This window comes from Macaca nemestrina, chromosome 10, assembly GCF_043159975.1.
Source record: "Macaca nemestrina isolate mMacNem1 chromosome 10, mMacNem.hap1, whole genome shotgun sequence".
Lineage (NCBI taxonomy): Eukaryota > Metazoa > Chordata > Mammalia > Primates > Cercopithecidae > Macaca > Macaca nemestrina.
Window position 1 is genome coordinate 110,793,678 of NC_092134.1, and position 14,947 is coordinate 110,808,624.

Below are 14,947 nucleotides of genomic sequence, written 5' to 3' on the forward strand. Positions count from 1 at the left end.
CTGCAATAAAATGTATTTCTGTCACTTAAGCCACCAAATTTTTGAGTCTGTTACAGCAGCCACAGAAGGCAGCCACAGAACATGAATATAGAGGCAGTATTTAGGGAAAAGTTACAGAAGTTTATCAGTGACGGGGCTTTTTAGCTATAGATTATAACCACAAGTAGAATAACAAAGATACCTAATAGGTCCTTAGTTTATTAACAAAGTAGTTTCCCTAGGTTCTATTAGTCTCTATCCATTTGCTAGCACATGATTGTGTATTAACCATGTGTGCAGTTTTTTTGTTTTTGTTTTTGTTTGTTTGTTTTTTGACTGAGTTTCGCTCTTGTTGGCGGGGCTGGAGTGCAGTGGTGCAGTCTCATCTCACTGCAACCTCCGCTTCCCAGGTTCAAGCGATTCTCCTGCCTCAGCCTCCCAAGTAGCTGGGATTACGGGCATGCACTGCCACGAGAGGCTAATTTTGTATTTTGGGTAGGGATGGGGTTTCACCGTGTTGGCCAGGCTGGTCTTGAACTCCTGACCTCAGATGATCCTCCCGCCTCAGCCTGCCAGAGTGCTGTGATTGCAGGCGCGAGCCACTGCGCCCAACCAATTTAAAGCACTTATAGCAACAAATATTGGTAAGGATGTGGAGTAACAGAAAGCTCATGCATGGCTAGTGGGAATACAAAATAAAAAACATCTTGGCATTTATAAAGATACATGTATGCTTACCATACCCTTGGCCCAGCAATCTCACTCCTAGATATGTACACAAGAGAAATGAATACATATATCTACGCAGACTTGTACGCAGATGTTCTTAGAGCTTTATTCGTAATAGCCAAAGATGGAAACAATCCCAATATCCGTCAACTGGTGAAAGGATAAACAGATAGTGATATGTATCTATTTATATATCAGATCTCTATAAACGCAATATAATAATAGAAAGCAGATCAGTGGTTGCCAGGAGTTAGGAGTTAAGGAAGGTAACTGAAAAGAGCACAGGGTAAGTTTCAGGAATGATGGAAATGTTCCATATCATGATTGTGGTGGTGGTTACATGACTGTCCATTTGTCAAAGCTCATCAAAATTGGTGACTTTTAGTATATGGCGAATTTTAATTATGCTGATTTAAAATTTAAAAGTAGGTTTCAGCTCAATCCATCCAAATTATTATAACAGCTGAGTCAGTCCAATTTTATGGGGGTATTATTTGAAAGGCTTTTATCCCCCATTTTTTTTTTTTTATCATACTTTCTTTTCTCACTCTATAAGCAGAAAAGTTTGAATGACCCAAGACTCAGAAATGGATAACGGTATTTTCTCACAGTATGTTATATGTAAGATGGTATTCAGAGAACTGAAAATTTTTTAAGTCAGTTTTAAAATAATATTGATCAAGGCTCTTTTGGAATGGGTGACAGGTTTCAAAATAGACTTGATGTCTAAAAGAAGAAATAGAGAAAGGTAAAGGTAAAAAAACAAAAAGCTACTGGGTAAAGAAACTACTAGGAACAAGAGGTCGTGGTATCAGTACTTCAATTATAGGAGGTTTTCATTTTAACAATTTTTATGCATTAGTGTAGAAAAAACCTTGAATTTCACTGAAAGAAATGTTTATGCAAGAAATCCTTCAGCAGTATGAATTCAGAGATTCTTAAACATGAGGATGTATGGGTTTTCCTTTATAGTGTGATAAGTAAATTAGAACTACAAGAAAATCCAAACTATATACCTTTTCTCTTGTTACCTACTTCTGAAATGTTTACCACCTTTTTTAAAAAACAAACCATTCCTTAGATTTGGTGGACAAAAGTGATTTAGGTCCCATTCAAGCAGCCCACCAACCTATCCCTCAGGAAAGTAGCCTAGAAGAACAAGTGCTGTCTGGCAGAAGGAAGCAGTGCTGAGACAGATTGACTAGCCAGGAAGGGAGGGAGTTCTGGGCTTCAGGCCTGGATGCCACAGGGTACCTGGCATTTTCCCCTTATTTTAAACACAATAACAAATCTTCAAACTCCAGGTTAGCTATCCAGAGCGCCTCAAGCCTTAGTCTATGCTCACTAACGGGCTCTTAGGTACGTAGCATAAGGGAACATTTGAGGAGTGATGCTGGGACTTCCCAGCCTTGCTTCTCATATTTGGGGGCTTGCTTGCATTTTGTGACAGGCACCATGCTAAGTTGTTTACTCCTATAACTTACCAGTTTTCCCAATGAGGTGTGTGTTTTCCCTATTTTCAGTTGAGGAAACTGAAAACTCAGAGGAAGTTAGACACTAGGCTAGGGTTATAGATTGCAGATGGTAATGCTGGGATTTGAATCTAGGGATCTCTTGGATTATTTTCCATTTTGCCAGGATGCCTCCCACTTGGCCAAACTGGCCAGAGGCAAGTTCTATAGAGCCCCTGGCAAAGCCAGCCTGCTCTGGTGATGTACTTCCTGCCTAGGTGGACACAGTTGATGTCCCATAGTACTTTGGTTTATTTATCTCCCATGAGAATGCAGCCACTGTTTATTATTTTACAGAACCCAATGCTGGGCAGATCCAAGAAGGAATTGGAGAAGCTGTGAATAATATTGTGAAACATTTTCATAAACCTGAAAAAGAGGTATTTATGGGCTATAAAACTTAGTATAGTGGGACTTTTAAAGATGCTTTTATATGTGATACACGAGGCAATATGGGGTGCTTGAATTTTCATTTGTAAGCTTTCTGGTAGCTGTAAAAATATGCTTCATATAGCTACATTCAGCACTTGCTTCTCTAGTGTTTTTCTTAGACATAGATGCAGGAGATTTTTCTTTGACACTGTGTGTTATGCCCCACAGAGAGGAAGCCTCACCGTGTTGCTGTGTGGAGAAAATGGCCTGGTTGCAGCCCTTGAGCAGGTTTTCCACCATGGGTTCAAATCTGCCCGCATCTTTCACAAGAATGTCTTCATCTGGGACTTCATAGGTAAATAAAGCAGATGTATATACTTTAAGGTCACTGAAGTGTTTCTTAGGAACTCACAGACCCAGGAATCTGAGTGAATAAGGGTTAGTGATAAGGGTATATATATATTTTTTTCTTTTTTTGAGACGGAGTCTTACTCTGTTGCCCAAGCTGGAGTGCAGTGGCATAATCCTGGCTCACTGCAACCCTCCTTCTCCTGGGTTCAAACGATTCTCCTGCCTCAGCCTCCCAGGCAGCTGGGACTACAGGTGTGCACCACCATGCCCAACTAATTTTCGTATTTTTACTAGAGAAGGGGTTTTACCATATTGGCCAGGCTGGTCTTGAACTCCTGACCTCGTGATCCACCCGCCTCAGCCTCCCAAAGTGCTGGGATTACAGGAATGAGCCACCGTGCCTGGCAAAGGTATATATATATTTTTAAATAAATATTAAATTAGCTGAGTGTGCTAGCAAACACCTGTGGTTCCAGCTACCTGAGAACCTGAGGCAGCAGCATCACTTGAGCCCAGGAGCCCAGGAGGTGAAGGCTACAGTCAGCCATGATCAAGCCACTGCACTCCAGCCTGGGCAACAGAGTGAGACCCTGTCTCAAAAAGTATATATAATAATAATAAATATCAAGTACTGTCTTTGTTTTTCATTCACTCAACAAATTATAATATGTATAATATTCCAAATATTATTCGAGTTGCTCAAGATATACATTAATAAACAAAACAGAAATCCCTGTGGTTGACAAACTTAGGTTAGTGTGGGAAACAAACAATACACAAAAACATAACAAATAATGTAATTCATATGGTATGTCAGAAATGTGACCATTGATCTGGAAAGAAAGAGAGCAGTATAAAAGGAAATAAAGTGGGGATTTAAACGGGTGGTCTTTTTAATGGGTGGTTTTAGACTGTGCTGAATGTCAAGGTACATTGGAGCATAGACTTCATGTAGGTGAGGAAGTAAGCCATGTAGATATCTGGGAAGAGGGACTCCAGGTTGACAGCACTACGAGTGCTAAGCCCCAAGGCGGAAGTGTTTCCATGGAACTCCAAGACCAGTGTGACTGGAGCACAGCGAGAGAGAGAGAGAGTAGGAGACTCGGGGAGGTGGTGTTTAGTGTCAGTGCCAGGTTGTGTAGGGCCTTCTAGGTGACTGGAATGACCTCAGCCTTTATCCTGAATGAAATTGGAAGCTGTTGGAAGGCTTTGAGCTAAGGAGTGACATGATAGAACTTTTTTGTTTGTTTGAGATGGAGTTTCACTCTGCTGCCCAGGCTGGAGTGCAGTGGCCCCATCTCAGCTCACTGCAACCTCTGCCTCCTGGGTTCAAGCGATTCTCCTGCCTCAGTCACTGAGTAGTTGGGATTACAGGTGCCTGCCACCACACCCCTAATTTTTGTATTTTTAGTAGAGACGGGGTTTTGCCATGTTGGCCACGCTGGTCCCAAATTCTGTTCTCAAGTGATCCACCCAGGTCGGCCTCCCAAGGTGCTGGGATTACAGGTATGAGCACTGCACCTGGCCAGTTTTTGTAAAAGGATTCCTCTAGCTCTGTGTTGTCCAGTATAGTAACCATTAGCCACACATAGCCGTTTAAATTTTAAATCTATTTAATTTTTTTGTTTGTTTTAGACAGAGTCTCACTCTGTTGCCCAGGCTGGAGTGCAATGGTGTGATCTTGGCTCACCGCAACCTCTGCCTCCTAGGTTCAAGCAATTCTCCTGCCTCAGCCCAAGTAGCTGGGATTACAGGTGCCTGCCACCACGCCCAGCTAATTTTTGTATTTTTAGTAGAGACGGGGTTTCACCATGCTGGCTAGGCTGGTCTCGAACTCCTAACCTCAGGTGATCTGCCCGCCTTGGCCTCCCAAAGTGCTGGGATTACAGGTGTGAGCCACCACGCGTGGCCAAATGTATTTAATTTAAATCAAATGTAAATTTCATTTTCTTAATAACACTGGCCACATTTCAAGTGCTCAGTAGCCACACGTGGCTACCAAATTGGACCTTGTAGATGGAGAACATTTTCATAATCACAGAAAGCTCTTTTGGAGTGTTTCTGCTCTAGCTTGCTAAACTTTGTAATCTTTCTTTTGGTATGCAGCTCTTCCAGAATTCATAGTTTCTTTAAATGGGCAATTAATCATTTTGTGTTTTCTAAATAAGGCCTAGATGAAGTAGTTTATTTCCTCTAACTTAGAATAGACAAAAAAAAAGGAAAGTTGATAGAAATAGGCCCACAGGTTTTTTTTCTTCTGGAATGCCTAGAATCTTACTGCTTCTGCTTCTTGTGTATATACATATGTCTGTCTTTGTCAGATACTTATTCAGGTACATTTCAAGGGTCTTGTTGCAAAGTGTTAGCAAGTCATTCTATAAGTAGAACACAGGGGGTATTATTTCAGTGGCTACCACGTCATTGCTGGTTACTCCTAGAAGGTTCCAGTCTCAACAGAAGATGCTATTTTTCTTTTCTTTTTTGCCAGTTTCTGTTTCATGAAAGTATTTTAAAGGGAGTAAACTTTATAGTCTTCTGGAATGCAGTCTAGATTAGAAAATAAATTCCTGGCTGGGCGCGGTGGCTCAAGCCTGTAATCCCAGCACTTAGGGAGGCCGAGATGGGCAGATCATGAGGTCAGGAGATCGAGACCATCCTGGCTAACACGGTGAAACCCCATCTCTACTAAAAAATACAAAAAACTAGCCAGGCAAGGTGGCGGGCGCCTGTAGTCCCAGCTACTCAGGAGGCTGAGGCAGGAGAATGGCGTAAACCCGGGAGGCAGAGCTTGCAGTGAGCTGAGATCAGGCCACTGCACTCCAGCTTTGGCAACAGAGCGAGATTCCGTCTCAAAAAAAAAAAAAAAAAAAAAAAGAAAAGAAATTCCTGGGAACGTATTTATTGTTCTACCATGAAACATGGACCCCTGAAATCAATGATAAAGTAATGATATTGGCTTCAGCACTGACTGTATGCAAAGCATCATTAGTGTTTCCATAATAAATTAAGTGATGAATCTTTCTATATATGAAGTGTTGACATATATTGTGATGTAATTCTGACTTTTTTCCTCAGAGAAAGTGGTTGCTTATTTTGAAACAACTGACCAGATTCTAGATAATGAAGATGATGTCCTTATTCAGAAATCATCCTGTAAAACTTTCTGCCACTATGTAAATGCTATTAATACTGCACCCAGGAACATTGGGAAGGACGGCAAATTCCAGATTTTAGTTTGCCTTGGAACAAGGTACAAAACCAGTGTTTTATTTTTCCTATCTTTGTTACACGTTGAACTGTTACATGTTGAACTAGAGTCCAGAAAAGGTTATACCAGATCATACCCCTTCCAGAGCTCTCCTTTGGGTTACTTTCTTTCCTTTTACTTTTTCTTTTGAGACAGAGTCTCACTCCATCGCCCAGGCTGTAGTGCCGTGGCGTAATCTTGGCTCACTGCAACCTCTGCCTCCTCCCTCGAGTTTAATTCACCACTACCACTACATGAGGTAGCGAACGATTTTCTCATTTTAAAGATAAGAAAGTAGAAAATAGATGAGGCACACATAAGTTAGCAGGCTTTCCCAAGGACACACAGAAAAATGGGACAGAGCTGAGTTCACACCCTGTCCCACTGCAGAGCCCAAGGTCTCCACCATGACTCTATACTGGCTCCACAGATAGATGGGTAATAGAGAGGTTGCTAGATAATTAGACACATACACCGTACATATTTGCTATGTAAACCTTATATAGTGTATATATACCACTATATTTACATTTAATAATGTTATGGGATTCTTGCTATATATCATCTTCTCTCTAAGACTATTTCCTACCCCTTTATTTTTTGAAAGTAGCACATAGGAGCGATACAATCCATTACTTTTAAAACAGCTCTCAGAATTGTAAGAAATGAAACATAGAGACCTTTAGTTTTCTTTTTTTAAGTTACCCATGTAGTATTTGTTTTTTCCTGAACCTTAAGAGCCCCAACCTGAGACTGAAGATGGCCTGGTTGGGGATGCTCAATAAGGATGTCTTAGGAACTTAGCAATGGGTTACTAATGTCAGGTTTGATCAGGAAAAATTGAAGATGTGAGGTTTTATCCTCCTGAAACAGCTGGTTTACAGAACTAAGTTCTGTATTTCTTCTTCATAAAAGGAGCCCAGTTTTAGCTGTGCTTTTAAAATTTCTTTTGAGCATGATCTTTATCTCCTTTTATCTCTATACTCTCCTGATTTATTAGACCAATGCAAACTCTCATCTGGTTTATAAAATCTACTTAATGTTTTTCTGCTTTGATTTTGTTCCTCACCCTGTTACGTTGTATAAGTTAAAAAAAATAAAAAGCAAATCTCTACAGTTTAGTGTAGTCTTTCTTCCAAAAGGTAAGTATACTGTGGCATGCCTTGCCACAGAGTAACACTCCTATTAAAAAAAAAAAAAAAAAAGACATAGAAAATGACATTCTGCCTCTTTCTAAAGGTGGTAAAATCAGAATAGAGAATGTCTTTAATGTGCATAGACTCTCTAATGTAATTAAATTGGGTTTAAAATAATGGATTTTCCCTTATAGCTTTACACTATCTCATCACTGTTTGTTTTACCAGAAAATATTCAACTTCTTGGCTTTGATTTCCTCTCTCCTGACCTCTTAGCTTAGATAGATTTTGTACCATCAGGCCCCACACTTACCCATTCACACAGGCTCCACTGTGTGCCTTGTTCTGCAGTGAGGCCAGCAGTGCTTAGGAATTGTTTCTGTTTGGATCTGTAGGGATCGCCTGCTCCCACAGTGGATTCCATTGTTAGCTGAGTGTCCAGCCATCACTCGAATGTATGAAGAGAGCGCTCTCCTGCGAGACCGCATGACTGTCAACTCCCTTATCCGAATTCTGCAGACCATTCAGGACTTCACCATAGTCCTAGAAGGATCACTCATCAAAGGAGTGGACGTGTAACCCAACTGTCTAGAAACTCTCAGTCCAAACCTTGCTCCTTCCCCAACTAGGGGACCGATTTGGACTTGTCTGACAGTAGTGAGTCACTGCAGGGGCAGCCCAACATATGCCCCATTTGGAACAATCCTCACTCTACAGACAAGGCAAAATGTTGTATTGTAGTTCATTTGAACCTGGAATTTAGTATAAAATAGAGTATTTTCATGTGTTAGATGTGTGTAAATATGCTATCTTCTTTAAGAAATTATATTACTCGAATAAGACGCTTTTCTTAGATTGAGTATTCCTGTGACTTAAAATAAGTAGCTTAAAAATGTTGGGGGTTGGGGGGGAAGAGTGGTGCTAGCCAGGAAGAAGCCAGTAAAGATGTAAATACAGTGCAACCCAGTCGGGCTTTTTTTTTCCTCCAGGTATCACAAAGAAACCCAGAATGCATTGTTACGTAGTAGCCATCCATCTTGGAGTCTGATCCTTTGTTTTGTGAATGCACACAGCTTTACCTACTGTACTGGTAGTCTGCACTTGTATCTTTTAAGTTACAAACTGTTTTATATATTCGAATTGTTAGTCACTTCTCCAGTCTTTTGGAAAAAAATTTCAGTCCGCACAAGATGATATAATTGGAGTATTTTTAACACTAGACCCCAGGAGCTTGGCTGAACTGGAAAGAGAACATACAAAGCCCTGAGAAGTGTGTTCAATTGTGGGATTATAACTTCTTTACACTTTGGAAAGATTAGCCTAGACTAACTTCATTCTTGGCATTTTTATTCTTGTTATTTGAGGTATGTTGGGGAGATGTGAATTTCAGTGTTAGATTCATAGTCATAAGAATTGCAAACAGCAGTTTGATTCTGTACTTTTAATGTGGCCATCTAAACTCTGCAGTGGTCTACCTCTTAAGGATAACCACGAGCTCTGTCTTTTTTAGGGCCTAATCACCCACCTCTCCAGGGCCCATCCCCCCTCAGGAAATGGAAGGAATGTCTAAGGAGGAGGAGGGTTCTGTGTGGCTTGGAATGTTTTTGTGGAAGCATTTGTTGACCATGATAATGCAAATAACAGAAGGAGAGAGAGAATGAACCCTTTCTGGGTGTTTCAGGGCAAGCTTTATGTTCCTTTGTAGGAAGGGGAGTCATAATGTAAAACAACTGACCCAGAGAAGCTAAAAGCCACTGGCGGCACAGGCTGATAAAATGGAAGCAAAACAAGAGGTGGCAACAATTTTGAAGGACCAAAAGTTGTGAGTAACTTTCCAGTTTGATAGTTTATAAAGAAGTTAAGTAAATGTAGTATTGGCTAGTTACTCTTAAGTCCTCATCTTCTGGTAGGTCCTGTAATGCTAATTAGGCATTTGTACATTTTTAGCAGCAAAATTGCCTCAGCAGAGCTCCTAGTTTTATTCCCAGTTGTGGCTGAAAAGCAAAGCCATGGCGTCAGTATCCTTGTGCAATCTGAGGGTGCTGAGCTTTGACCAACTGTATTGTTAACCTTATTTCCTGGAGGAAGAAACTAGTGAAACAAGTGCCTAACTCCCTTTATCAAACACTGTATTCAGCCAAGGACAGCCTCTTTTAACATTGACTTCATGCTTGAGGAAAAGGAGAGTTGACAGCTGTATTTAAAAACCCATGGAAATGGTTTAAGAAGATGGTTCTTGGTAGACCAGAAATTTGTTTGCCTGAGGCTAAAGTGTGTCTACAATGGTACAGCTCTTCCAGGGACCTGGGAAGTCTATCGTGGGAGATATCCAGAACCTGTTTTACACTGGGCTCCTACTGTGTTTAGTGATCAGAAACTATAGAGGGGTCCAACCCAGGATTTCATGCTTGTATCTTCATAAGGCCATGCTCCTGACAGGTCTAGGCAACCAGGGGGATAACTTAGGTTAGTGTGCTAGGATTGACGCACCTCGTCCAGCCTTCTTACTTTGTAGAAGGGAACACTTAAGGAATAGAGAGATTAAATCTTACACTTACCCCACAGCTGGTCACTGACAACACAAGCTCTAGAATTCATGTTTGTTTGTTTGTTTGTTTGTTTGTTTGTTTGTTTGATTTCACCAGGCGGCATGAGACTGACCTTCTGGCATTCTTACCAGTAGTCTTTCTATTAAACTATTGGATCTTTATTCATCCACCTACACAAGGAGGAAATAAGGATGAATATTCATTTAGTAGAATTAATATTCATATTAACACATTGCTCTCAGATTGTTGGGAATTAACATCTTGTAAAAACTGGGAGCAGGCCAGGTGCAGTGGCTAACGCCTGTAATCCCAACACTTTGGGAGGCTGAGGCGGGTGGATCATCTGAGGTCAGTCAGGAGTTCGAGACCAGACTGGCCAACATGGTGAAACCCTGTCTCTACTAAAAAAAAAAAAAAAAAAAAATAGACAAAAATTATCCAGGGGGTGGTGGCAGGGCCTGTAATTCCAGCAACTCAGGAGGCTGAAGCAGGAGAATTGCTTAAATGCAGGAGGTGTGGAGGTTGCAGTGAGCCGAGATTGTGCCACTGCACTCCAGCCTGGGTGACAAGAGTGAGACTCTGTCTCAAAAAAAAAAACTGAGAGCAAAGTTGGATTTGGGGCCCATGAATAAAACCGTTACTTTAAAAAGTAATACCCCCAAAAAAGTTACACCTAAAATTTCATCTTCATGCCTTTGTGTAATATGACTGTAATAGTGAAATGATTTTAATAAAACACATCAGAACTGACACATCCTCTTGGATGATGGGTCCTTTAGTCACCTTGTGAGCCCATGTACTTATTCTGTTGATACAGCCCATGCTATAAATGTGTGGGGCCCTCCTTGTGTGAGCTGCTTGAATGGCCGGTACCCCCATTCTTTTGAATATTCTCAATGGTGGTCAATCCTGGCCTTTAAGAATAAATTTAAATATTTGGAAATAGTCCTTAGGATCCAAGTTTGATCAATAAAAAGGATGCTTAGGCTGAGTTTGGGGTCACATAAGAAGTGCAGCTATAAAGAAATAAGACATGCTGGGCATGGCAGTACACACCTGTAGTCCCAGCTGCTTGGGAAGCCAAGGCAGGAGGATCACTTAAACCTAGGAGTTTGAGTCCAGCCTGGGTAACATATGGAAATCCCATCTCAAAATAACAGAACAAAGGACTTAGTTTTTATGTGGCTCATAACTGTCTCTAAGTTATACCAAAAGTTTGAGTACAACTGTAGTAGAAGAATGCTTAGAATAAATGCTTGACTTTTAAGCTGACTTTTGGAAGGACCATACCCACATAGAGGCATGTTTTCTGCTGTGGTAATTTTTCAAATTAATATATTGCTTTAGGATCATGTCTCAAAAGTTAAATAAAAAAATCAACATTTAGTTTGTTTTGTTTTTTCCTGCAAATAAATTAAATGCCTGGGACCATAATGATTATTTTTGCATAGTAATAGCTGGTGAAGAAGTTGTTTTAAAATTAAATTGCCAAAAGTATTACCTCTTGAAATATTTATTTTCCCAATGTTTTTCATATGTCCTGAAACCCCTAATCTCGACCTTTATGACACAGTGGCATTACACTGACGTTGGAAGTATGTGTGAGATCTGTGCCCTGGTCGGGAGTCATATGCCTTAAAAATGACTGCGAGTCAGTGTGAAGTAGTATAAAGTGGAGTCCTAAGTGGGAAAAAGCAGGCTACTGAGGACAAAAGCCTCCCAACCCTCCCTGCCCTGTTTTCCACTGGGAATGAGAATTTGATATGAGAAACTTAAACCTTGCAGAAGTGTGGATTTCCCTCTGAAATTTAAATGTTTCACACATTTTTGTACCTTTTGTAACCCTGTGGTATTTACTTTCACATGGCTTTTTAAAAAATTATTTTAATGAACTTCTATCACACTATATGAATGATATGGGGGAAATACTGAATTGCTCATATTTCCTTTTTTGGCAATAAAGCACCGTTATATGTTCATGTAAGTGAAAAAGAGAGGTTCAAGACTATACGACAGCTTATGTGTAGTATACGTTGACATCCCTAAGGTATTTTGAAACATGAGGTGACAGACAAGGACCTCAAATTTCCAGGGAAATATTTATTTCACAACATTAGGAGTGTGGATCTTCATAATGAAATACCTTCTTTCTGCTAAAAATTATGATTTTTTCATTTAGGGAACTGTGAATATTTTCTGTGAGGTTTACAGAAACTAGTCTATCCTTTTCACTATGTTGAAAAGACAATCTGAACTTTAGCTATTTATATTTCAGTATTAACACACCTTCACTGATTGAGAGTCTTGAGCCCTTCTCTACTTTTATAGTGAATCCTATTTCCAAGTCATCCATGTCTTTTGAAGTCTGTTTCTTATATAAGTATTTATTACTTTAATGTTTAGCATAAATAGGAGACAGAAAAGGATAATAAACTACTAGGTCCTTTATTCCTATTAAAATAAACTTACAAATCCCTTGAATCAGCTGAATTCTAAGCTTTTTGAAGCGGTTGCTGATGTAGTGTGATCAAAAGAATCTAAGAAGAACCTCATCTCCAAAATCTGATTAGAGTTGTTCACCCTCTCAAGGACAAGATAAAGATTGGCTTCAGAGATATATCACATCAAGATAAAGGGAAGAAAAAAACCTCAAATAAAATTTTTCCTCATTCGAAGGGATCCAGGGTATCCTTGGATTATGTAGGAGGGAATCATGCTTGTTCTAATTTACCTGCATGTACTTGTGTGTGAATCCAACCTTGATTCTAAACACCAAGTCTTGTCAACAATAGAGAAGTATAGTAAGGAGTTCCTGTTGTCAATCAAATGAGGGTGTGAAACATTTAGAATGCTCTGTGTTACACTTGAATCATATATAAATGTACCCTGTGTATCTTTCTTTTCAAATTAGCATTTCTCAATTTAAATTATATTGTTTTTCTTTGTATTGTTAACAAAATGCATCAGAACTGGATTTTTTTCTCATCTGAACATAATATAAAATTTAAAAGAGTATTGTGATATTAAGCACTTTAACATACATATCAGACAAACTGACGTGGGTTTTTCAGGTTTGGGAGTACCTTTAAATATGACTTTTCATGCTTTGTTCTTTACAAATAAAACTGTGGGATTGATACTTTGTTTTGCTTCATTGTTGTAGAATCTTGATAGTGTTTCATAGGATAAGAGATTCCAGAAAGCAGGGAGATCAAACCGAAACTATTATGTAGAAAAACAGAGCCTTCTGAGTAAGGGGTGAAAATTTGAACCCTACGTCACACCATACAGAAAAATCAATTATTGGTGGCTTAACAACCTAAATGTGAAACATGGAACATAATTTTTAGGAGAAAATATCAAATGTACTTATTAACTTGGGAAAGGGAAGTTTTCTTAAGTAAGACATTTAAATTATAAAGGATAAGTGTGATAAATTTGACTATGCTCACAGGTGCTTTGCTGTAAAAAACAACTGACTATATAAAAATTAAGAATTTCTGGTCATCAAAATATATCATTAAAAGGAGAAGGCCTGAATCCCAGCATTTTGGGAAGCCAAGGCGGGTGGATCACCTGAGGTCAGGAGTTCAAGACTAGGCTGGCCAACATGGTGAAACCCTGTCTCTACTAAAAATACAAAAATTAGCCAGGCATGGTGGCAGTCGCCTGTAATCCCAGCTACTTGGGAGGCTGAGGCAGGAGAATCGCTTAAACCTGGGAGGCAGAGTTTGCAGTGAGCTGAGATCACGCCATGGCACTCCAGTCTTGGGGAACAGGAGTGAGACTTAAAACAAACAAACAAAAACCCATGAAATTCTTTTTTTTTTTTTTTTTTTTGAGATGGAGTCTCGCTCTTTCACCAGGCTGGAGTGCAGTGGCACAATCTTGGCTCACTGCAACTCAAAAGAAAAAAAAACAAGTTTGTAGGAAGAGCATCAAGAGCTACTTTTGGGGATAAGAAGTTTGTGATGCTTTTGAGATACCTATTAGACATCCAGATAGAGATGCTAGGTAAGCATCTGCACATATGGATTGGGAGTTGAGGAGAGAATAATAATGTATTCATCACAGTCCAATCAGGAGACAGAAACCACACAGCAATTTGAACTGGGGTAGCTGAATGTAAAGAATAATGTAGGCCAGGCGCGGTGGGTCACGCCTGTAATCCCAGCACTTTGGGATGCCAAAGGCGGGGTGGGGGGGGGGGGTGGATCACCAGGTCAGGAGTTCGAGACTAGCCTGACCAACATGGTGAAATCCTGTCTCTACTAAAAGTACAAGAAGTAGCCGGGTGTGGTCGTGCATGCCTGTAACCATAGCTACTCTGGAGGCTGAGGGAGGAGAATCGCTTGAACCTGGGAGGCAGAGGTTGCAGCGAGCCGAGATCATGCCACTGCACTCCAGTTTGGGCAACAGAGAGAGACTGTCTCAAAAAAATAAAAATAAAAGATTAATGTGTTAGGGTTCTCCAGAGAAACAGAACTAATAGGACATGTATAGATAGAGAAACATTTTAAGGATTTGGCTCACACAATTGTGGAGGCCTGGGGAGTCTAAATCTTTATTGTGGGCCATCAGAGAAGAGACAGTTCAAGCCAAAAGGCAGTCTGCTGGCAGAATTTCTTCTTGCTCAGGAGGAAGTCAGTCTTTTTTATATTAAGGCCTTAAACTGATTGGATAAGGCCCACCCATATTACGGATAGTAATTTGCTTTACTCGAAGTCCACCAATTAAAATGTTAATCTCACTGGGCACTGTAATCCCAGCACTTTGGGAGGCTGAGGTGGGCAGATCACAGGGTCAGGCGTTCAAGACCAGCCTGGCCAACATGGTGAAACCTCGCCTCTACTAAAAATACAAAAATCAGATGGGCATGGTGGCATAGGCCTGTAATCCCAGCTACTCAGGAGGCTGAGGCAGGAGAATTGCTTGAAGCCAGGAGGCGAAAGTTGCAGTGAGCTGAGACCACGCCATAGCACTCCAGCCTGGGTGGCAGAGCAAGACTCCATCTCAAAAAAAAAAAAAAAGTATAATCTCATCCAAAAACACCTTCATAGTAGTATCCAGAAT

General features: G+C 40.3%; 1 protein-coding gene across 6 annotated transcripts in view; it reads left to right on the top strand.

The window, feature by feature from the left end:
- The window catches only part of LOC105484268 (DENN domain containing 5B), a 205,276-nt gene extending 192,263 nt beyond the window's left edge, over window positions 1–13,013 (top strand). For all 6 annotated transcript variants that reach the window (XM_011745743.3, XM_011745744.3, XM_071071922.1 and 3 more), the window contains 4 exons: window positions 2,517–2,599; window positions 2,820–2,946; window positions 6,018–6,192; window positions 7,721–13,013. In XM_011745743.3, coding sequence (XP_011744045.1) covers window positions 2,517–2,599; window positions 2,820–2,946; window positions 6,018–6,192; window positions 7,721–7,904 — 569 coding nt within the window. In that variant the 3' untranslated portion in view covers window positions 7,905–13,013. The remainder of the gene's footprint in view (window positions 1–2,516; window positions 2,600–2,819; window positions 2,947–6,017; window positions 6,193–7,720) is intronic.
- The last annotated feature ends 1,934 nt before the right edge of the window (window positions 13,014–14,947 follow it).